At 45.0% G+C, this 24093-nt stretch overlaps 1 protein-coding gene across 3 annotated transcripts in view; it reads left to right on the top strand.

Annotated features, from left to right (window-relative positions):
* Positions 1-23550, top strand: part of MAB21L3 (mab-21 like 3) — a 34234-nt gene extending 10684 nt beyond the window's left edge. Inside the window, exons 2-7 of one of the 3 annotated variants that reach the window (XM_014266408.3) lie at positions 1722-1862; positions 3925-3996; positions 6381-6672; positions 9018-9199; positions 9975-10169; positions 12937-23550. In XM_014266408.3, the coding sequence (XP_014121883.2) occupies positions 1722-1862; positions 3925-3996; positions 6381-6672; positions 9018-9199; positions 9975-10169; positions 12937-13170 (1116 nt within the window). In that variant the 3' untranslated portion in view covers positions 13171-23550. Of the gene's footprint in view, positions 1-1721; positions 3997-6380; positions 6673-9017; positions 9200-9974; positions 10170-12936 lie in introns of those variants that run through there. The other 2 variants (XM_074534767.1, XM_074534768.1) reach the window with 2 other exon arrangements.
* The last annotated feature ends 543 nt before the right edge of the window (positions 23551-24093 follow it).

The following is a 24093-nucleotide window of genomic DNA, read 5'->3' on the forward strand; positions in this document are numbered from 1 at the left end:
TCTTCGCCGCGACGTCCCAAGAGAGCCTCCCAGGGCCAGAGCCCTGCTTTTAACCCCTGTGTATTCTCGGAGGTGTGTCCAAACCCCACTGGCTACACCAGGTGTCAGTATCAAACTCCGAACACCCATTGGTTTGACCACAGCATCCCAGAATTCCCACTTCTTCCTGGTCAAACCACCACAGTGTTTTTGGCTGATAGTTCAACATTTGACATAAAGGTGTCCAAAAGGACTTCTAAAGAAGTACTTTTCAGTGATATTTTTAAAAGAGAAAAGAGAGTTGTTTAGGTGCTGAAGAAGATGCTGAGTGAAGAGGACACAGGAATTTTGGAAAGCCATAGGTTGGTTTGGGTTGGAGGGCACCTTTAAAGATCATACAGTGCAATTTCCCTGCTGTGGACTGTGATACCTTCCACTGGACCATGGCTCAAAGCCCTGTCCAGCCTGGCCTTGAACACTTCCAGGGATGGAGCATTCACATCTTCTTCTGTACTGCAGGCAGCCTGTGCCAAGGCCTCACCACCCTCACAGTACAGAATTTTTAACTTATGCTTTTGCTTCCTTTTGGTCTTTGATAATAACAAAAGACTGTAGCAATTATGTTGACTGGCAATTACGCTTTATCATTCACTTCAGTCGGGTGATGAACTCTGTTTCTGATTTTTTTTTCTTGCCTGCAAACAATAAGGTTTAGTAGAATATGGTGAGGAAAAAGAAAAACCAAGAAGAAAGCAAAAGCTGCAACCAAACGAGATGAAGCGTAGGATGCAAAAAAGAGCAGTAAACAGTCTTAATATTTCACTCTGCATAAGTAATTCTGGTTGCATAAGTAATGACAAATATGTTAATGAACTTCATTAACAGTAGCTGAATCTCCTCACTTTGGTACATGTGTAAGGATATTTGGGAAATATTAAATGCCCTTTACTAACATGGTTCCTTCATGTTCCTCCTGTTGAATCTCCTTGTTCAGATTGTGACAGTCCCCTATGGTGCTTCATTTTTAGTCATAAGTGAAGGTTCAGGTTCATCTTATATTTTTCTGAGTTGTCTACCCCTCACTTCAGTTCTCCCAAGACTCAGACATTTCACTGAAATAATTTCCAATAATTCATTATGCTACTACTTCTTGAAGAATTACCCTTTAAGCCACACAAACACCTAGTTCCCAATGGGACCGGCTTTGGAAAGATGCTTTCACACTATCTAGGAGTAGAGTCTCATCTGTACTTCAGCCATAAAGACAGTGTGGATACTTTCAGTGTATAAGGTAGGCATCTAAATGATGCCACATACATCTGTCTCCTGACTAATGGACAGATCTGTAACTCTTGATGTCCTGTCAGCTCTTGGAATGGAACATGTCCTGACTTTGAGAATGGTTACCATATGCAGGGGAGTAACTGGTATTCTGCATCAAATGGATAAAGAATTGAGACTGTAGCTGTAGTTGAAAACAAATTTATCTGTGTAATGAACCCCTTTCCTTCCCTCCAATGGTGTTGGCATGGAAATATCAATTAATGCTCAATATTGACCCTTTGCTGTTCGCAGCTCTGTCTCATGGTAAATTGGTTCCAATACACAGGGAAACAATTTTTATTCTCAGTGCAGCACAAGCACAAATGTTTCAGGATGCTTTAAGCTGATTTGTCTTCTTCCCACTGGAGACAAAGACTGCAATTACCTGCAACATGAAGTGTCTTTCCTGGAACTGACAGGTGGAAAGGCGGCATTACCTGGTTTCCAAAGCAGTGGAGGAGGTGCAGAAAATCATCCAGCAGCTGACTGCAGAAATCAGCTACAAGGCCGTGCGATTCCAGGCCATCTCCAACTCTGGCATTCACAATGAGAACATTAAGGTATGAACCAGAGCTCTAATGCACTCTCTGGCAGCCTGTAGGCAACCAGAAAGTGATTTCTCCATTATGTAAGTGTTTGTATGGGCAGGTACCTCACCCAAAACACCACAGACGATGTGCTGACTCTTCACTGTGGAGTTCTAGAGATTGGGTCATTGGCACTCACTCACGGACATCTCAGAGCCAGAGGAGCATTCAAGAGAGATGGGTAAATCAGGCAGAGCCTCTGCTGTGTTTACAAACAGCATCTATTGCCAGAGCTGTCAATCCACAAACAGAAGCCAAAGCTCTTTGGGAGACAGAAAGAAAGTTACACAGCAGTAATGTAAGAAAAAATGCTCATGTCTTCATGAGCTATGATCTGTATTTTTCACAGGTGGAAAAGCTGTCAACTCACTAAAACAAAAGAAAGAAAAATTAGAAGTCCTTCTTCTGCTATGAACATTAGAAAGCTTCTTCTGAAAAATATGTTTTTTCCTTGTCATGAATCGGAATTTCTTTTTATTGGGGAAAAAAAAAAAAAGGTTATTAGTGGGAGAAGTGAAATGTCTCCCTGTTTTAGACCTTCAGACATGAAAATAATAATGCCCTGTCCCAGCTGTGACAGAAGAAGGCTGCTTTTTTCTTGTGACTCCATTCCACAAAAGTAACTAGAAAAGACACAAGAAACAATCACAACAATGACAACTTCAGGTGAAAACAATTTTTTTGATCTGAACTAGTTGAAATACTAATGTCAATCATTATACTGAACCACAGCCATTTACAGATCAAAACACAGCAAATACACAAAAGCAGGAGGCAACTTTTGCAGCTCTCTGGGACTGAAAGGGAAGAAGTCTTTGTGTGAAGCTGCTGGAAGGGTATGGAGGTAGAGGCAAAATATTGTGCCCTGGGATAAAGACATTGAGATTCCTAGCTTTGCTGGGATTTCGTGTATCCCAGAGCATGTGGTCTTGTCAGGAAGTATGGCCACAGTGACGTAAAACAGTGCCACATCCTGGTCCACGAGTTCCTGAGTGCCAGGCTCTGCCAGCCACCTCTTGTGCTGGAACAAACCTGCTTGGCTAATGAGGTCTGACAGGACCAGGGTCAGGGTAAAACTGTTGTTCTGGAAAGCAAAGCAGAACAAAACCACCAAGGCAATCTATTATGAGCAGTAACTTGGTATTACAATATGCAGACCTGAACACATTCTGCTTGAAAGAAATCCTCAAAATCTGTTTCCTTAAAAGTGGCAGATCTGTTGTTCATGCTTAACTGAGCCCAGTGTTACAAATCTGTGGAGGTTACACTCAGAGGACCTGACTAACTGTCCTGTATGTATGGGGAAGCAAAGAACAAGTTGATGAGAAATTATTTTGGTTTGGGCTGTCTCCCTCCAAAAATTGGAAACTTTAATACCGTTGCTGACATACTTCAACATAGAGGAGACTTGTGTCCAGGGAAAGTCAATGTATTCATGTATTCATTATTCCATGTTTCATTTTGCAACATCTTTTTTTTCTGTTGGCTAAATCTACAGGATTTTTCAGAACTTTCAGCTTCTGGCTAAAAGGAATCAATTTAACATGGTGAGACATCTAGATTTGTTGAGAAGCCTCAAGCTCCCTTGTAAATATGAAGGACTGAGTGGAGAATGGTTAAGAAAAGTCTCTAGGTATTCAGTGTTTTCCTGTGACCCATGTAACAAGAAGTCGTGCTTTAATGAAAAATCTGAATTAAAATTCAGAAGAACAAAACAGATTATTTAATTTTTAAAAGTTCTAAGTGTTTGTTTTTGTTGTGGCCCACCATTTTTGGAGCTGTCAACTGTGCAGGGCTGATGCAAAAGCTGTGGAGGCTTCAGTAAAGTTATAATGAAGAGGTCCAGACTGATCACTGGTACTGCACTGCCCAGTGGCATAGCCAAGTGTTTAATCAAGGTGGGGGCAACGGGGGGATTTTCCTTTAACAAACTCCAAGCATCCAGGGAAGCTTGCAGCTTTGCTCTGTGAATGAGTGACCTAGCACATGCTTTCTCTCTGTTCTGTGTACTTGTCTTCCTTTCTGCTTCTCTCAGGATCAGCCAGCTTTACTGGCCAAGTGGTCAGCTATGCTTCGGAGGAAGCGCCCATTCCACCCTTCCATCCAGGTACAAAGCCTTCCTGGTGCCTGACAATCCCTGTGCTTGCTTCCTCCTCACACACCCCCTTCTCCAGACAACTGCACCCACCAAACTGATCCTTCCATGACTGTTTTGTCTTTTGCACAAGAGCTTGCTTTTTTTCCCCTCAAAGCATAATTATTTTCTTTCCAACCTACTGTTTCTGTCTCCCTGGAACAGCCTGGCCAGGTTCACAAGGATGAGGTCGTATTTAATTTGCCCAGCATACTCTAGACAGGATTTTAATACAGCAGAAGTGGCCACAAGTTACACAGCCCAGAACTGGAGACTCCTGCTCAAGCCTGTAACTTTCTGGGGCCCGTGGCCTGCACATGGTGTGTGAGACCATCCTGTGACAGAGCATAGGTGTGGGGCTGGGATTTGTTCAGGCCAAGAAGACACCAGCTGCCCAGCTTTACAGTGCTAATCCCAGCCTTGTGCATTCTGTTGTTTTCTGGTAAGCCCCAGGTGGAGAACCCTTGCATTTGTAGGCACTCACATAACATGTGCAGCTCTTCCCTTTGCAATCTATTGGGTGCCAGTGCACACAAGGCAGCATTTTGGTTGGGAGGAATGGTTGTTTACCTGCAAATGTGGCTGAGGTAGTGAGAGGAGCAGTAACTGCATGACAGCCATTGTATTTTTTCCTTATGGAGCCTACTGCTCTGTTTCTGAGCTGCCCACAGGATTTCTCAGTCCCACCAGATCTGATGTGTGCAAATTAGCTTCATCTTCAATGTCATCCTTTCAGCATCCTCCTGCCTTTATGGTTTATATTTTAAAAAAGAGCAGCATCCTGGTGTTTTCCTTGCTATTTCTGTGCTTCTGGCTGGCCATCTTTTATTTTCCAAATCTCTTGCCAAGGAGCAGAGAAGACCAGCTGCTCCCTGTGGGAGAGAGAGAGAGGCAGGAGGTGAGCGTAGCAAGGCAGCCCCTGCCCTGTGGTCCCTGAGTGGGACAGACACAAGGAGGGCAGCTGGGCCAGCCAAGAGTCTGCATCATCAGGAAAGTCTGCTGGTAAGTCAGGTCTGAGGTCAAGCCACTGCCCCACTCACTGGAGCCCAGGGCTAACCTGAAATGGGGTATTAACCTGGGGTTCTGCCCCGACCCATGGGCAGAAGGTGTGGATAGAAGTCCCAGAAAGGCTGCTTAGGGACAATAAAGCTTGTTAGTGCCCTCAGGGGCCTGGTACTTCTGTGGTAATACTTTAAATCAGCTGAGCTGAGGAAGGCTATCAGAGTGTTTTGGATTGTTACAGGAGAGTGACAAGCGTGTTTCATTCACCGTGGATGTAACCACCTCACAGCAGTGGCTGTCACTTCACATCCTGCTCATGCAGCAGCTTCGCTTTACTTATGCCAGTGTAAGTTAGGCTTGGTAGCAAGTGGACTTGAAAAGCTCCTAAGCCAACATGGTAAAAATCTGAAGGAATTTGAACACCCCTTCTGGAGCCACAACTGCCAGATGCTTCCAAAGTAGCACTTGGACATGTCTGGCTATGCCCTGGGCCAGACAAATGATGTTTTGTGGTATTTGAGTCGCCTCATTCTTTCCTTGCAAATAGTGTCTCAGAGCTGTTCTTATTGGAAAATGGTTGCTCCCCAAGTGAGGCAAATGAACTGGCTTGCAAACAAGCCTGTTTAAGGCTTACTTGTCCATTGGTTGCTGCCTCCATCCTTACACTGTTTCTGTCATGCTCATCAGGAGATGCACTTCCAAACATTACAGCAGGCCAAGACCTGGACTTGTTTCTGAGCGTGACACTACCTCTGTAGGCTCAGGCATGTCACTTGCCTTATGTCTCTGTCCCTTTAAGTGTCAGTCAAACAGAGTGAAACACTTGTAAAATTAATGGGCCATAGCCTTATTTTGCTAATGTCTGTAGAGCATTTTGAAATGGATCAGAAAGGTGCACTTTTTGCCATAGTTATTACTAGTATTGGACTCTGGGCTTATCTCAAGTAACAATTCTGAAATAATAACTAGCACTATTTGTGTTTCCCTTGGATCTCAAAACATATTCTCTCATGCCTTTCTGCTCCTTGGAAGCTGCTGGTTATTACATCTCATGTAATTGCAGACTAGAAATAGCAAGAGAAGGGGAAAACATGGCAGGTGTGGTGGCAAATCAGCCAGTGAGCTCTTATCTTCTAAGAGCTTCACATCAAATGCCTTCTAAGACAATTTCCTTTTAGTCTGCATGCCTCCAAGGTAACCCTTAGACAGGTCCTGGCTGTGTTCAGTTAGTCCCATGGTTTGTCCTTCTTTTTCAAGCCCCCACTTTGACCTAGTACTTCCTCAACCCTGTTTTCCTTACTTTGGCTCATGGATCTGCCCTTGTCTCCTCTCTCAATGTCTCTGAACTCTCCCAGGTGTTAGCACCCAGTCAGTTCCTCATCACAGTTCCTCTGCGTGGCCTGACGGGTTACAGGGAGTGCCAGGTACGGCACTGGCGCTATTACACCGTGCACGGAGCCAAGCTCCTCTCCTCCGTGCGGGACCCTGAGGAACTGCACCAGTGGCTGGAGGTGGAGCAGTTCTCAAAAAGCCTCCAGCAGTGGCATGAAGAGGATGTGAACATCGAGGGTGATCTGGTTCCAGCCAAGGTCCTTATCGTCTTCCGGGAGCTGGTGGAAAAGTCGATTGTCTCCTGTAACCTCTCCAGTGAGTTTGGTGGGGACAGGTGTGAGGGAATCCATCACACACACACACAGTGTTTGCCTTGTGTGGTCAGAAGCTGAGCAAAACTCTCCCAAACCAGGAAAACTTCAAGCGATTGCATTGACAGACACAGACCTGCATTGAAGATAGAATGCAGTAGCTCTTGGGCAATTTGTACCAAGGTGTTACTCCTTTCTTAGGAATTTGGGTAGAGTCTCCAGCCACATCACCCTCTTCAACTAAGAGGCAACCCAGATTTTTAGAACATTTAGGAGTTTGTTGGGGGAAAAAATCATTCTCTACTACAGCACCTGCCAATATATTAAAATTATTAAAGAAGGTAGTATAGGGAAATTGTATACTGGAAAGATGTGTACATCTGAGAAGAATATGTTTGAAGATATTTGTAGGGCAGATAATGCTCTGGGGAAACCTTAGCTACCCACAGCTTTCCAGCATAGGATGGTGGGAACTAAGTAGAAGGACTTCTACTGAAGCAAAGTATGTTGGACAAGTGCTCTTTTCTCAGTGTCCAAGCTACTCCTGTGGTGCCTCTTCCCATGGCATGTTTCCAGAATGACTTTATTCATTGGTAGCCTAATGAGTCTTCTGTATTTCAGAGCAGTAGAAGCTATTTCCACTCATCCAATCGCACTCTTAATGGTAGTCACAAGGAAAAAAAATGTTAAAGTCAAGCTCTGCTAGATAACGGCATTTTTTTCAGGAAATACTTGTTATCATAGGAATGGATAGGTGGATAGGTGTGAAATTTCACCATTGAGGCTGGAAAGACCAGCTGGAACAGGCTTGCTTCTGAGGCTTCACTTATGTGAACGTTTTTGTGTTGGGTAGCAGTCACATTCACAGTCACATCAAGTTCTTGAGTGAAAGTTGAGTGTTGCAGGAAAGGTACTTGCAAGGACCCCAGAGAGTGGAGTTTAGGTTGATTATTCTGATGCCTTTTTTGTAAGGTCCGCTGGGAGGAGATGGGCTAGGATGAAGTCAGGAGAAGCAATTACCATTTTTGTTTGTCTCTGTGAAGAATGGACTTCCTTCATCCCACAGTATGGCTAAAGTTACAGAAAAACTTCACTGATTTCTTTGCTTCCCTGTTTTTTAATTCTTTCAGCACTAGCAAAATCAGTTTTTGAGGTGTCTCACTTTTCATTAGAGGAAAAATAGGTATAAGCATTGCAATGCTTTTGGAAAAGTCATGAACATATTAACATCCTGACACAGTGGTTGCTCTAACACTTTTCAGCTGCTAGAGATCCTTGTTGGGAGCTTGGGAACAGAACAGTTCCTGTTTTGATGCCAGGCTTGGCTCAGCAGGGAAATAGCACATAGATTTTCTGAGGTTTATGAAGCTCTGTTTGGGATGGACTCTACTCTTTGCAAGGTAATTCACCCCATGAATTGCTCCTTAGCCCATGCCACTCAAAATGAGGTGGGATAACACTCTGCTTTTTAAACTGCTTATGTTCATCTGCTCAGGCTTTCACTTCAGTGGGTTAGAGGATGAACATGCAATTGGCTCAGATGGCAGAGCTGAAGGGACAATGATTCTCCCTCAGTGACTGGGACAGAAATTTCATCCATGAACTCAACTGGACCAACAGGAAACATCCCACAAAGTCCATTAGTTGCAGCTTGCTTTCCTTTCTGGACTCTTAGATTGTGCTGTTCCTGGAGATGAGCCACTCTTCTTTCACACTGAGGAAACTTCTTTCCTCCAAATCACCTTGGAACTAACTTTTCTTAACACTCAGCACTCACAGTGATGTATAAGTTAGCCTTTTCTGGGTGACTGCTCTGCACAACAGACCATAAATTCTGGTAGTGTCTTCTGTGCAAGTGCATCTCCAGAAACAAACTTTACAGATACCCCACAAAACATTCTGAATGACTGGCAGTGCTAAGTGTGATCTGGCAAAGGTCTGATCTCAGGTTCTCTGAAGAAGAACATCTTTAGATAGGAAGTGTTCATCTGGTCCTCTCCAATCTGCAGTGATCTCCTTGTAGTGTACCATTAGAAATGTTAGGTTGCACTACTTGTCTAGCTTTTTTTTTTAAGAACCTGATCCTAGGGTTTAAGAGGATCAACAAAGGGGAAAAAAAGCATGATAATTTTGAGTGTAAAGTTAAGAACTTTGTTCTTTCATCTTCCTATTCTCATTCCCCAGGACAGACTAACATTAATTTAGGTTTTTCTTATATTCTTTATGCATTATTGAAGAGAAAGTGTTAAGACAGACCAATAGAACTGCAAGGTCCTAGACAGCCTCTTGCTTGGCTTGTGGAAAAGGACCTTTTTATCTATATTTTTTTCTCTTGTTGTCCTTTCACAGGTAAAGTGACAGTGCTAGAGAGCTTCAGCTCAGTGGTCCGTGTGGCTGTGGAGACGTCAGAATCCCAGGTTGAGGTGGAGCTGGTCCCTGCTGTGGAGATTCCAACGTGCTGGCCTGAGAAAGCCCGGTGGCCTCGTTGCCTTAAGCGTTGGCCTTCTCAGGAAAAAGTGCAATGCATCAAGGTAAACAGTGTAAAAAACACCCTTAACTCTGGGGTGGAACTTACCTCTCAGGTGTCTGACAGTGTTTTACCAAAGGAAGAACTGCATGGTGATGGCAGTAGGGTTAGAAGATGTATTCTCTAAAGAGAGAAGCAATGTTTCAAAATATTCTGTCAAAATCTATTTGGATTTTGTTTCTGCCCCCTTACAGTGGTGAATTCTATAGAAAAAAAATCTGAGTTGGCTTTTTATTGCGTGAGTCTCTGGCAAACAGTTCTGCCTGCATCACACAGCTCTGACATGCATTATTCTTGCTCTGCCTCATGTAAGACTTCAGCAAATGGGCTGGTGTCTTGCAGTTTTCCTTCCAGCTCAATCCCATCTTTCCCTACAACACTCATGGCTGGATTCTGGCACTTCAGTCCAGCCCCAGCTGCCAAGTTCCTGCAGGTCCCATTCCACTTTCCAGTCCTGCTCCCCTGTTATGCACAAGCTCCTGCTCCACAGCAAAGTGCCTGGAGAGCTGCACCTCTGCTTCAGTGGCACTGCTGGTACTGTGCTTGATGGTTCTGGAACAGGATCTCCCTGCAGTAACTGATACCAGCACACAAGGAAACAATGCAAAATGCACATTTATTCAACTAAGAATTAAGATGGGAGCGCACCTCACGTTTGCTGCCTCTACTAACCCTGTTTAGAATAGGCTTTGAGAGATGTCACACATGCTTTTGTAACTTGCATTGCTGGGAGAGGTTTGCCTCTGATCTGCTGTCCCACTTCCCCTGTCGTTCCACAGTCGCTGGGTTTCGACCTCCTAGCCCGCTCTAATTATCACTGGCAGCTGTGCTTCTCCCGTGCTGAGCACATCCTCATGGAGGGACTTGATGAAGATGGTGGCTGTCGCAGGAAGTGCTTCAGGGTCATGAGGCAGATGAAGGAAGATGTCTGGTGTGCTGGCAATAAGCCTGTCATCACAGCTTATCACCTGCAGGTAGGCATCACCCTGATACCTACCTACAGTCATGGGATCTGCTGCAGGGGCTTCCGTCCAGTAATGCCAGAATGTTGTGTAAATCAGTGTAGAACCTGTGTAACTTCTAAGGTAACTCAAAACTGCTTGACCTTTTCACTGCTTTGTGGTGGCAAGGAGTTCTCTAAATATGTGTTCCAAACTTCAGTAAGAAACTAAGGCCTGTAGGAACATTATGATTGCAGCAACATAAATGGAATCGAGGCCCCTGCTCTGTTCTGACTTTACATTATACTGTTGTCTGTAATTGCACACTTAGTTCCTGCTTCTTGACTATCCCAGACATCTATATCCATCCCTCTCTCTCTGGTGAAAGATAGTGATTTTTTTCTTTATGGATATGCACCAAACAAAACTGTCTTAGGTAAGCATTATTAATTAATTAGATGCAAACTACAGTTCTGGTGGTGTTTCACTTGGGGTAGGAAGGGAAGAAAGAGTTAAAGGGGTAGTGGCATCCTCCCTGCACATAATTCAGGGTTCAAGATGACTTCCAGCAAGATTTGTGAAGAAGAGAGAGAAGACTCTGCTATGAGTGTGTCCCCACATCTGACAGTTGCAGACACCAATGGGCCACAGGCAGCACCATTTGTTAGATTATAGATTTAAAATCCTGTTTTCTGGGACTTCTTCCTCCTGGAGTTGCCAGGGAGAGTCTGTACTTTTCCCACCTTGAAGCCTCAAGCCATTAGGTTCCTACAGTAGTTACAGATCTTTTGGTGTCCAAAACTAAATGCAATGCTAAGATTCCTCCTAAAGAAAAAGCTGGAGACCATCAAATGCTGTTATAGTCATGGCACTACTCTAAGTCAAGATGGAGTAAAAAAATATTTGATGACACTGATTATAGCTTAGCTGAATGCAAAACTCCTCAGTGCCTGTAAGAACAACCTGGTGGGGAAACTGTCATATGTAAGACAAAGTGGAAAACCATTTAACCCTTGGGAACAATGTTTTTTCCCTGGCTGAAGGAGCAGATGTGCAGGAAAGGCTGTTGCATGGACTTTTGATTAAAGTAGGAAACTATTCAGAAGCTCTTCAGTTCTTGACTGTAACTATAGTTCCAGCTTTTACAGCAAGAGAGGATTGGTTTACCAGACAGAAAGAATTTTTCAAAATTACTCACATTGAAAAGAAAAACAGGAGAAAAAGAAAAGAAAAATGAGAGAAACAGTCAGTGGTTAAACCAGCAGTTGAGCAGAGGCTTAGTGTTAGGTTTCTTCACATCCTCAGGTTCCCCCTGTCAGAGGAATTCAGCAATTAGGATTAAACAAGATCCTCTAGCACAGAGGAAATCTGTATCCCAGAAGCTCTGAAAGCCAGAAATGACCACATAATTGCCCTTCTTTTGCTTACCTGCATAGAAATTGAGTTTGAGATCTGGAATTTCAAAAATATCTAGGTACATTCTGAAAGCCAACTCTATGCTGTAGGTAGAGAGCTGGCAGTTAGGGACATAAATGCTGGGGATAAATCACTTGTTTGGGCTCCTGACTGAAAAAGCAGCACTGTTTTCCTTTTCCTTCCATTGCAACTGCTGCCTGCTGAAGTAGTTTTAGTGTGTCAGAAGGCAACTGCTCTGCAAGTCTTCAAGGAGCAGCTCTCAGAGAGTTATAGCTTGAATTCCTCACTATGTCTTTATTCCCTGGTGACATTCAAGAAAAGGCTTTGTGGTTATTGCAGCTGTGAACAAAAAATTTTTCACATTTGAAAAACTGTTTGAGAAGAAATTTGTCTGCAGTGAAATTCAGTGAAATTCACAACTACAGGTGAAATTCTACCTCTGTAGAAAGAGACAAGTTGAAGGCTGTGGTTCTGTCACCTCTCAAAATGTCTGACAGTCTCTTTTTGGGTAGCTGAATTTGCAAAATAAAATTGGGATTCAGAGGATAGTTAAGGGACTTAGCAGAATTATTGAACACAGAATAGGTGATTTTGAACTTTAAAAAGTTATTTCAGGCTGACCAAGGCAGTTAGTATGGCTTTTTTAGTAAGTCTAAGTTCCTCGAGAAAATTCTTCTCAGTCATGGGAAAGTCTGAGAAAATGCAACATAGGCGGTGTAAAAATAATACTATAACAGCAATAATCATATGCATTCTGTTATTTTAACTATGTATTTCTCAAATGTTAAATTGCATAAAATAATTTTAGATTAATAGGACATAAGACATGAAATATCACATGTCAGAATAAACCAGGCAGCATTTGACCAGAAAGCAAGCCTTGCACCTGCAATGGCTTCTTGGAATCTCAGTCTGTTTAGGATGCAGATCTTCATGTATCTTCAGCACAAATACAGCTGAAGCTAACAAATAATTATGTTGATCTCATTATGCTCTGTCCCTCCTTGCATCTACTGGCTTCTACCCTTGCATAATAGGCCATTTTCTAAAGCTTAAAATGCCTGGCATTTCTACAGAGCCTCCTTCTGGAGGATGGCAAATAGGCCAAGATTATTTTAGTGAGATTATCTTCCTTGGGCTCCTGGCTCAGTCAGTGGAGAGTGGCTCCTCTGGGGAGAGATCCTCACCAGGCACCTCCAAGCTGCTCCTCCTGGTCAGCTGGGATCCCTCCATGGCAGAAACGTTAACACAGGGAGGTAGCAGCATGAGTCTCTGTGATTTCCAAGGCTGCCAGACACTTACCAGCACTAAAAGTGCCTTAGTAAGCTGTGTGAGCCCTCGACAGAACCTCTAACACATCTTCTCTCCCATCTGCTTCTTGCAGACAGTGCTATTCTGGACGTGTGAAAAATACCCACGCACCAAGGATTGGCGCTGCTTCCCTGAAGCCTTTCTGAGGCTGGTACAGAAGCTGCACAAGTGTGTAAGCCAGCACTTCCTCAAGCATTACTTTCTCAAGAACACCAATCTGCTCAAATATGCCAACACCAGTGACCTGGACCTGGTGGCCAGCAAGCTGGCAGTCTTCTTGGAGAACCCTGTTTTCTGCCTGGACTAAGGCAGGCAAAGTCATGCCCCAGCCCTGAGTGGATGCCCAGCTCCTCTCCCCACCTGTGGTTGCTCCCTGTGTCCTCCAGTCGGTGTTGCAGCTGGCTCTGTGAGACAGTTGGCACATGCAGCGCTAAAGAGAAGTGTGGAGCTGGCAGCGGTGGGCGGTGAAAACTGATGGGAGGTATCACTTGATGCCCAGCTGATCTAATTTGCTTTCAACAGTGACAGCCTGCCTGGAAGCTACAGCCAGTGAAACCCAACTTTGTGTGTCAGTCAGAGCAGGCAACTGCCTTGTTCTGTGTCTCCAGTCTTGTGGCACCTAAGCTGAAAGGCAGCGCAGAGGAGTCTCGCTCTGCTGCCTCTGTAACCCAGCACATGGATTGTTGCTGCACTCACCTTTCTCACAAGGACATCGGGTTTAATTGCCTGCTTACCTCACAGGCCAGCTCTGCAGACGGGCAGAGGAACATTTCCGAGGTGTTCTGGAAGCTGGAAGCTTTCTCAGAGGAAATTCAGTTCAGGGAGATCCTGCTCCAGTAGGAATCCAGTAGGGATTTAAACATGCTGCTAGTGTTGAAGAGCTCAATGGAAGCAAAAAGAGGAACAGTGGGGTTTGCCTCTTCATTTTTCTCTCCTCCACTTGTATTTTTCTTCCAATTGCTTCAAATATGTCTTTTTCATGTTTGCCTTTGCCAGTTGTGTTAGTGCCATAAAATCAGGGGGCTTTAGTAGGGCAGATTCCACTCCCATCCCTGGCTCTGCCTAGCAGGCTGGACAAGGAGCAGGTCTTTCCTTACTTCTTAACACCTATGTATTTTTGGGCGCAGTGCAGAAGAGAGTTTTTTTCAAAGGCTCTTAGCTCCAAGACTCCCAGTGTTTTTAATTTTGTGGACGTTTCAAAACAACATGGATTTTAGTATTTCAAAAGAACAGAGCTTTGGAGTTAATATAAAGAATGCTGGATTTAATATTATTAAATTGCTGAAACTAAACAAAGATAGAGGGGATTTTGGGCTTGGTTCGGTGGGGTTTTTTGTCACATCTGTGCAGGAAAGTAAACAAGTCCTTTGCCAAGGGGCCTGGCAGAGGTGGGATTTGCATCCTGCGCTCCAGGGAGCTGCATGAGGTGCATCCGTGGCACGGCATCTCCCCATCGTGGCGGACTCTGGTACAGCCACGGGTCTCCAGCACAGCCTCTGCCTCTGGAGCAGGCTGTCTTCTACAGTTTTCTGAGCAGGGCAGATATGGCTCAGGAAGGATCCCAGCTGTGTGGTGCTGACCTGGTCGTGGTCCTGTGTCTCCTGCACCAAATCTCACCATGTATAGACCTGATCCCACCACGTAAACCAGCACCCGCGTTGCTCTGACCCCGAATACCCTCCAGGCCACCTTTCCACATGGGTAACTGCATTGTGTGGAACTGTTTCCAACAGTTAACTTCTCTTGCTAAACCTTTGTTCTCCAGGCCCCCTACATGGGACACAAGTGTCAGTTTCATGATGACACCTCCTGTTCAAGTGTGGCTTTCCTGTTTCCTGTGAGCTGAGATGTTCCCGTAACGCGCAAGGAGATGCCGATCTGCCAGGCAGTCAGACAGCTGTGGCAATGAAGTCATGTCTCCTGTCTCATCTTGACTTTGTCTTGCGGTTGAAGGGCTGGCTTCTGAAGTTAGAGGAGGGCAAAAACAATTCAGACTATCTGAGGACAGTGCAAAACATTCAGAGCTGTTAATCCCAAATTTAATATTTTACTGCTCTGATGTATGGTTCTTGTGGGATTTAGTTGTGGCTGTTGAAGAATTTATCTCCCTTTATAGCTGTGTGAAAAAAAAGTTTCAGTGGTGATACGTTAACTTGGATGCAGCTGTGTATCAGAGTCCTCAGCTGCTGGGGTCACAGCCTGCTGTGACGCAAAACCACGGGCATGCACTGTGTGCTGCGCAGCCATGGCATGGAATGCTCCACTGCTCTGCCACAGTGGCAGCCTCTTACAGCCAGCAATGACTCAGCAAAGCCAGGAAGTGACCACAGAACGATGGACTCCTGCTCTGAGGCAAGACTGATCAGTTTTTGCTCTGTTTTCTTCTTGTTTACAAAAGCAAATGCAGCAGCTAGCATATGCTGGGGCAGAAAGCATCCTTGTCACCACTGAAACATGGAAGGTGCATTACTACGGACCACAAAGACACAGGAACAGTCCTGAAGCTTTTTCTCCAGAACAGCAAGATGTGATACAGGTGGCCACTGGCAAAGGGAAAAGGCTTTGAGGAAAGGACTAAAGTGTTCATGGAAGCAGTTGAATAGAAGAATTAATTCATTTCAGAGACATTTTTGAGCTACTATCTTACATCGTCTCATGCAGGTCTGCTTGGGTGTGTGGGGTTTTGTTGTGAGGCAGTTTTTTGTGGTTGTGGGAGAGTTGTGCAGGAGGTCTCTTATTAAAAAAACCAAACTTGCCAAATATATTTATCACATTTCTTACCACAGTAAACTTTCTCCAAATAGCTTTTCACTTATACACCAAGTGTGACTGCAAAATCATGGCCTCATCCCAAGATTTTCCCCCAAAATGAGATACCACATTGTGTTTTGGCTACAGAATAAGTTTTATGTTTTTCATATTCCTAATTTTTCTTTTAAAAAAGTGAGCATCTGGACAAATACAGACTTTCTTGAAATAAGTTTAATCAAAAGTTCTTTGTTCAGAATGTCTGGAAGGAATGTGATGACCATTTTCTCTCCCTCTCTTTTTCACTGCTTTCATGAGTATTTGCTGCATTTTCGGCCCTTGCCACAGTCAGCATTGCTCCATCTGTCAGAAATTTCAATTGAATGTGTTGCTCTGACATATAAAACTGTGCAAAACTCGTGATGTTTTGTCGTTTTACACAGCCTGCCTTCTAGTCACTAGAGGGCAATGTCTCTCTGAAGCACAAACACCGATCCAGGATCTTGCTCTTAAAATCAGCATCTTCTTGTTATCATCGAGCCGAGACAAATGAGCTCGATTGATTGAATGCTAAATTCTGTTGCCAAAAAGGAGAGAAGAGACCATGGGGGAGCTATCTAATAAATAGCAAGACTTGAGTAAAAAGTCTCTAAATTCTGGAAGCTCTAAGAGACAGTATATGGATTTATTGTTTCTGATAGGCTTGCAGTAATTCCCAATAGCCTTCGACTGGGAAAGCACCAACAAGCAAAGTGCAGGCAGGCTTCTGGGAAGGAGGGAATTTGCAGGAATAGCCACTGCCCTGCTCCATTAGGGTCCTGCCCTCTCTCCATGGGACTAGGCCGTGACTCCCATGTGTGCCTACCCCTTAGGCTCCTCTGCCTCCCTCTTGTTTTCTCCCTCCTCCAGCAAAAGAAAAAAAATAAAAATTCTCGGAACAAGCTTTCTGATGCCACCCCTTTGGCTCTGGTGGGAATAGTTATTTTTCAGTGCACATCAAAGCTCTTTTAGTTCGTGGGACCCAGGTGTACACAGAGGCCATTAGAGACCATCTACTCACCCTCACTTACACTCCATCTTCAGTTTGAAATGGTGCCCAGCAGTGAAGTTAGATCACCTTGCAAACTATGTTCCCAGGGGAGCAGCCTGGCCTCTCTGAGCAAAGGTGGAACATGGACAATGATAGGCAGGATAATTTTGCCTTCACTCTAAATATTTTTCTGTTTACCAATGCTAGGATTTCTGGTTTTGAGGAGAAGCATTTTTTATTATTATATCCCACCCCCAACACTCATCTGAGGGCATTGCAATGTCACTATGTGAGATAGTGACACAGCAACCAGTGCTCAAATCATGGTAAGGGATCCCACTCACCCTTTCAGGCTAACCTGTGCCATTACTGTTGAAGGCTGTGGTGCCCTTGACCTCCTTGGCATCTGACTTCTCTGGCTGGAGTAATATACACAATTTCAAAAGAAATTAAACAGCTCCAGGTAGCAAATGTATTTTAGTCTGTTCTGACCCAAACCATTGCAGCACAGAGGAATGGACGACGCTTTCATCCATTGTACCTGTGTTAGTTGTACCTTGTCAGTTCTGCTTCAAGCAACATCTTTGAACTGAAAGAAAGGAAAGGATCAGCACCTGGCTTTGAAAGCTTCTCCTGGATGGGTGATGAACAATGCACAGATGCCACCAGAAACCAAGCTTATGGAGAGTACAGAATGTATTTTTCATGGGAAAGATTGTCTAATTTACCATTAGCATCTTCACAAATACAAATTACAAGGAAATGCATTAAGGAAAGAATTAATCAAATTGAAAGGCTTTGTAGTAATTAGAAAAAAGAATGGCATCTTCCTAGCCTCCCCTGGGTGGTGGTAATTACCAGCTGCACAACTGTGGCTTATACTAAAAGATTTCTGGACTAAAAATCTTACTATCTTTTTGTTTCCATTCTTAGAAAAACCACTCTTGGAATCAGGCAGCAACACAAGCCAGCAGCCCCAAGAAGCATGAACTGAGCCCGCTTCAGCCTGGGAGGGCACCACTTTATGGGCAGGGTGGTCCAGAGCCTGATCCCAAGCCATGGCTCAGTTGCATCTGGCCCACCACATTTTTCCTGTTGCCTTGGAGGAGATGGGCACCATTTGTTATCCAGCAACTTGAACAGCCAAACCTCTTGTGCCACAGCTGCAGGCACCTTACACCCATCTGCTTCTGCAGCACATCCCAGCAGCAGAGGGCAGGCCATAGCCCTTCTGGTGACAGCACTGTCACCCACACGGCTGGGGGGCCTGAAGGGCAAGGCTGTGCACTGCAGCTCCAGGAGGCTAGCTAATGCATTCCAGGGAAAAAGTCTGGTTAATTCAGGAGAGCTGAAAGAAAGTCCAGTTTCAAGCTAGTAGTGAACTAAAACAGAAATGCAGCTCAGAGGAGACTTTAAAAATCCACGGCAAAAATTACTAAGGAAATGAACATCAATGTTGAGTTCCTGGGATCCCATTTTAAAAGGGTGAGGACTGGGAGGAATGTCATCAGCCACCAAATCCATCTGCTGCTCTTCCTGGTCCTTTCCCCCAGATTAACCGAGAGCAAAGGTAGGTAGATACTTTCAAAGGTGGGTGGATACTTTGCCCCTGGCTCCCGAGGCAGGCAGATTATTTCAGACCCACACAGATCATTAGGAGCTTTCTTTGAACTTTCAGCCTAGATGTGCTCACAGCCAGTGCAGTCTGGTTTGTACCAGTACAGATCAAGCTGCTGCTCACCCTCCATGGGGTTTGCTGTCTGTGCAACCATCACAAGGGTAATCATCAGCTCTCTTGCCTTCAGCTGAGCATGACTAGATGTGCCAGACTCTGTGCTCTCTTTCTCTCTGATAAAACCTCTGCTCCACTCTTGCTCTACACTGAGGGTAATTCATCTCTGCACAGATGACCAGGCTGGTTTGCAGCCTTCCAGATGGAGTCTCATCAGTATCTCCTGCAATGGCATGTCACATTGATAATACTAATCCATGCAGTATAACCCCTGTGCTGAAGAGGAAAGTACACACAGAGGTCAAGTTAAACAACTTAAAAAACAACTGCAACTTCAAAGGAAGAGTGACTATCATCAATGATTTCCTTGGCAAACCAGGTTAGGCTGGTTGAAAGGCTTGCTGTGGTCTGGTTGTTTTGGAAGTGAACCATGTTCCTGAGGCCATGGGCCAACAGCTCCATCATCTCCATAAGACCTGAGCTCAGGCCAGAATCAATGAGTCTGCTCCAGCCTGTTCCTCTCTGCCTTCCCCAGGCAACAACCAGCTCTGGCCTGTAGTTCTCCCACATTTCTTCCCCTTGAGTTAGTGGTAGACACCATTCCTCCTTGTTGCACATATCCAGCTTTTATCACTAAGCCAAAGAGTTTGGCTGTTTTCTAGCTGTGTCATGAAAATGCCATAGACTGGAGAGGTAACAAATCAGTGACCAGACGTAATAGCAGCAAAAAGGATTAAATGAACAATGGATCTTGAGCATAATTTATGAATGCCATTAGCCACTGAGAGGGAATTATGTTTTGGCTGCACTTCTGAGGGGGAAGGGTGGGTCTTATCTAGGCAGGAAGAAAAAAAAGTGTCTGATTGCATTTGGATTAACAAACAACTATATTGATTTGCCATGTGATACATCTTGGGCTTTTATGTTTGGATCAGATGTAATAACATCTGACTAAAGACAAACTGTGTTTTCTCTGTCTTGTATTCAGACCCTCATGGCCAGACAACACTGTGGTCACATCTCACAGCTGCCAGTCACGGAGCATCTGCCACCCTGCCTAATAGAGCACGGTTCTCCATCAAAACTTGCAGAAGGGCAGGTCTGCTTCTCTTACAGAAGAGACACAACATTAGTTTCATGTCCCATCCTGGGGATGGGACTGAGAAAGCAATGCCTTTGTCTGCAGTGTCTCTTCTGCCTTTGGTTTGATAACTGACACAGTATCTCATTAAACCGCTTAGCCTGGCAGCTGGGGCCATTTGTTAGAGTGTGATATGAAGGTTCATAATCAGATTATATCTCAGGATCATATTGTGGAGACAGAGATTAGACTGGAGAATGAAGAGGTAGTTTAATTTTGTATGACAGTGCAGAGTTGCCTCTGCTTGAGGTGGTAAAGAGGGTTAAAAGTGATTGTGGAGGCTCCAGCTGAGGGTATTTGTTTTGTCTGTGTCCCTGCTCAGTTTTGAGCAGAAAGGTTTTAGCACCCACTTTGAAATAGGGAGTAGCTCTGCAGCCACCAGCCCCTCACTGCTTCCCTCTATTCCCAAATGAGGGCCTGAAGAGGGGCCTTGCATGGGAAAGGAAAGCTCAGCAGGTGTAAAGGATGCCAGAAGCCAAAGCTGCAGGTGCACTGAAGTGTGGTACTTCTGGGAGGGGGTTGCCCTGGGCAATGGCCACTTAGTTATCATCATCTCTGTGCTGGAGGCCCAGGTCCTTGACTTGAACAGCTGTTCCCTGGGTCCTTCCTGTTCCAGGGAATTTAGCACAGCATCCAATGAGTCCTCCAGCAATCTGGGGACAGGAGACACCCTCCAAAAAGTCAGCAGGAGCCCCACAGTGAGAATATACATCTAGGAGGTCTTCTTGTGATCACCTCTGAACTGGTTTGGCTGGTATTAGAAGTAGCATAGAGAAAAGTTGGCATGTTGAGGAAGGCAGCGTACAGATGCATTTCTGGCATCTATGTCACCAGACAAAAATGACCACAGGTCAGAGCAGCTCAGTCTCTGTTGTGAGCCCATTTAATAGACAAGTCTCAGGAAAGACTCCAGCTACCACCAGCTTTAGAATCAAACTCAGACCTCTGCAGCTCTCTGCATGGACATTATCTACTCATATGATCACATGTACACCCCATCATGAAAACAGTGGGAACATATAAATACACTCATTTTCAAAAATGGTGGCTAGGCCTAGTCCTATCCCAAATGAAGTAAACAGATGTTAAAAAAGAGGAGATAAAAATGGGTGTATAAATTTTTTATAACGGTACCTAAGACAATTGTAAGTTCTGTTCCTGCACTCCCTCTGTTACTTGTTCTGAGATATACTTAATGAATAATATATTCTCTCACTGGCTTGATCTGTTGCTCTGATATTGCACTTTCTTCTCTTTTGTCTGCCCTCTAGTCCCTGGAGACTTAAGTACTTTAGGGCAGGAGCCTGGCATACAAAGATCTTCAGTTTCTTTGAGCTTTCTGAAACTTAGCACAATGCAAACCCTTAGCGAAACCTCAGAGTAACAAAGGAGATGCTGATCTGAACAGCTGGAAAGACAACAGAGCCTTTCCAGCCACCCAAGAGAACTGGACTGATAAGGAGTTACATGGGGAGGAGCAGATGGATGAGCACTCCTTGCAGTGCCACAGCCATGCAGATCACTAATGACATCCCTGGTTTAGGATGATGAAGTGGCAGCATTCAGGGGATGGCAGTGCCAGATGCTCGGTGTATGTCTTCGGGCAACTCACACCCGATATTAACAACCAAAAAAAGACTGCAGCAGACTGTCTCCCCTCCTGGAGCCTGACAGAGGCTGCAGAAAGGCACTCACACAGAGGGAAAGCACACACCCAGCTGTGACACCCCTCAGCCTTGCAGCAGGGTGGAGTGACTCTCTCTGTTTCCTCTGAGCCAGACATAGCCCTGGGCTGTTCCCGGGACTTCTGCACAGCATGGTGACTTTGGACAAGTGCCTGGCCCCATGAGGAGCCAGGGAAGCTGCTCAGGAGGCAGAGCCTTTTGACAATATTTGGAGGATTTCTGCTCAGCCTACAGCCATGGTGGGAGTGGGGCAGGGGCAGAAACCCTACCCTGGCTGGCCAAGCCCACCTTGGGTGTAGTGGCAGCTTGAGACAGTGTCGTACAGGATGGCAGCAGCTGTGTGCCCCAGAAGCTGCTCCCCCTCTGGCTCCACACAATCCCAAAAGCATCCCCGATGATGACAGAGGCTGCTTCCAGCAATGGCACCTCGAGCCTTGATGAAGATTTTTAATAAGTGGTGATGATCATATGCAATATGCATACAACAGATATTCTATAATGTATGCACCAATCGAGCCAGACCTGGGCTGTGCTTTCCTTCATCACTCTCCAGAGGTGCATGGGCACCATCAGTTTGGGGCAGAGCCCAAGCTCTGTGCCTCCAGCTGGAACTGAAGGCAGCTGCCTGGGTAAGTACAGTGCAAAAGAAGCTGCCCAGAGGAGCAGACTGGTCAAATGTTGTCTTCCTGTCACCCTGGTGACTCTGCCAGCCAAGGCAGCCTGTGCTCAGGCACTGTCCTTGTGCTCAAGGCTCCTAAATGCAGCAATCCTGCTCGAGCCCCATGCAGGAAGGCCCTGGTCCTTATGGTGCCTCTTGGAGCTGCTGTAAGATAACTGATTTGGAAGTGTTTTCAGTGAGGTTCCTCCAGGCACTGAGAGAGGGGAATCTGGAGCACAATGGTGAGACATCAGAGCTGACAAAGTCAAACCACATGGTACACATGGATTTGGGACCTACAGCAAGGGAACACCTGAAAACATGGGTACCATGTACCTCTGGCAAAATGGAATACTTCAAGGGCTGTTAAAGAAACCTCAAAACATGATCAAAGACCTAAGATGATCACTGTTCTTCCTGCTGCATGTCAAACAGCCACATGGCAAACTGGACTGATGGAGTTTGGGATGTGACAGAGGTCAGGATGTGGGGATGGCTGGGATTTGGAGGTGGCAGCAGCCTCATCATGCAGCCTGGGCAAAGCCCCTTATTGTGATCCCAGCACAGAGGCTGTAGCAACTGGTTGCTTTCATCTGCTAGGATTTAACAAGAGGAAAGCTCTTCTATTCAAAGTGGAGGACCATTTCCCTGTTTGTGTTCCAGTACTTAACATTCCCCTTTTGCTTAGGAAACTACAGCAAAGGCTGCTTTTGGTGTTCTAAAATTTAATCTCTTTGAACCTTCAACCCACAGTCAAAACAAGAGAATAGAAAATGACATTTCAACGAATAGTCACTGTTTACATCCAAAATATATGTAATTTATTAAAAATATGCTAGCATCCAAACCCAGTGCTTGTTTCCAGAGCTCTGTGTAGCACCTGGTTTGTGAATAGGAGGGCACTGGGGGCTAGGGGTGTTTTTCTAAACAGGGTACATATTAAAAAACAGATAGAAATCTTGGCAATACTCAGTAGTTGTTGAAATACAGCCTAAGGCAGTCTGGGAGAGCCTCAGTACTCATTTCTGTTTTATCCAGAAACAGAGCACTTCAAGCATAGCTCAGGTGTCCACAAACTTGCTGTGCTAAACCTTCACTGAAATTTCACACAAAACTCGTGGTTGTGAGCAGGGGCATCCTTTAGTTCACACAGAGACTGATCTGATCTGTGACCAATGATAAAGGGAAACTGTAATACGTGCCTAAGTCTAGGTTAGCAGGGAGATGCACCAATGCCAGCCCAGCAAGCTTCTTGTAATGCTGACAGCAGAGCTGTGTGGGAACAATACAATGGTTCCTACCTATGTACACTGGACAACAGCTCAATCTAAACCTCATTTTATTAGAGGCTGCAGTTCAAGCTTAGCTTTTATTGATTTTTTTCCAGTGGTCTGCTCTTACAAGCTGGAAAAGCCTGGTCAAATGAAGTGCGGGTGCTGGGGTCTCATTTGATACCTTTGTAAGATAGACACATGGTAGTGCTTTGAAAGATGACCATTAAAATCAACAGGACTCCCTTTTTTGCTTCCTTCAATTTATCCCTACAACACCCTCAAAAGTATCTTCAGACCCTCTCCGTGGCCTGGGCAAGACATGAACCCACATCAGCCCGTCCTGAGAACCTGGAAGAACTGGGTAAAACTTGAGCTGGATTTACCAGGATTTTTAAGGTGAGAGATCTGAAGTTTTTCCTTCCAAGTACGACATTTGGCACAGGTAGAACTGTGCACCATTTTGGGAAAGAGGGAGGGAGGTGTGATTGTGGTGCTGCATATTCCAGGCTTCTCCTTCCTTGTATTGGTGCATAGGGCAAAAGGATGGGCTGTGACTTGTCCAAGGTGATGCAGCAGAGGGTGGTACACAGATCTGGACCCAGCTCTCCCAGCCTTCTGGCCTGTACTGAGCTGGGAAAGTCCTCTGTGTCTGCCTGGCTGCTCTGTAGGTGAAAAAGCTGCTGCTAGTGAGGGTGTGTTGTTTTTCCCTTTGTTGATACTTCATATCATTAATGGTATGGTTTCCTTGTTTGTTTGCTTCTTTAAATCCTTCTTGGTGATTATAGAGCCATCTCTTGGCAAGTTGCAGTACTCCCTCTGCACATTTTTTGTGCCTTGGATGTAAATATTATTTACAATTGTAAATGCAGGATTTGTCATGAGGAGACCATTTTTTATGCCACAGCCTTGGCCTCTGTTTCAAAAATGGTCCCTGCAACAGGGCAGGACTGACTGGCAAGGTT

Source organism: Zonotrichia albicollis, chromosome 2 (assembly GCF_047830755.1).
Source record: "Zonotrichia albicollis isolate bZonAlb1 chromosome 2, bZonAlb1.hap1, whole genome shotgun sequence".
In the NCBI taxonomy this organism is placed as follows: Eukaryota; Metazoa; Chordata; class Aves; order Passeriformes; family Passerellidae; genus Zonotrichia; species Zonotrichia albicollis.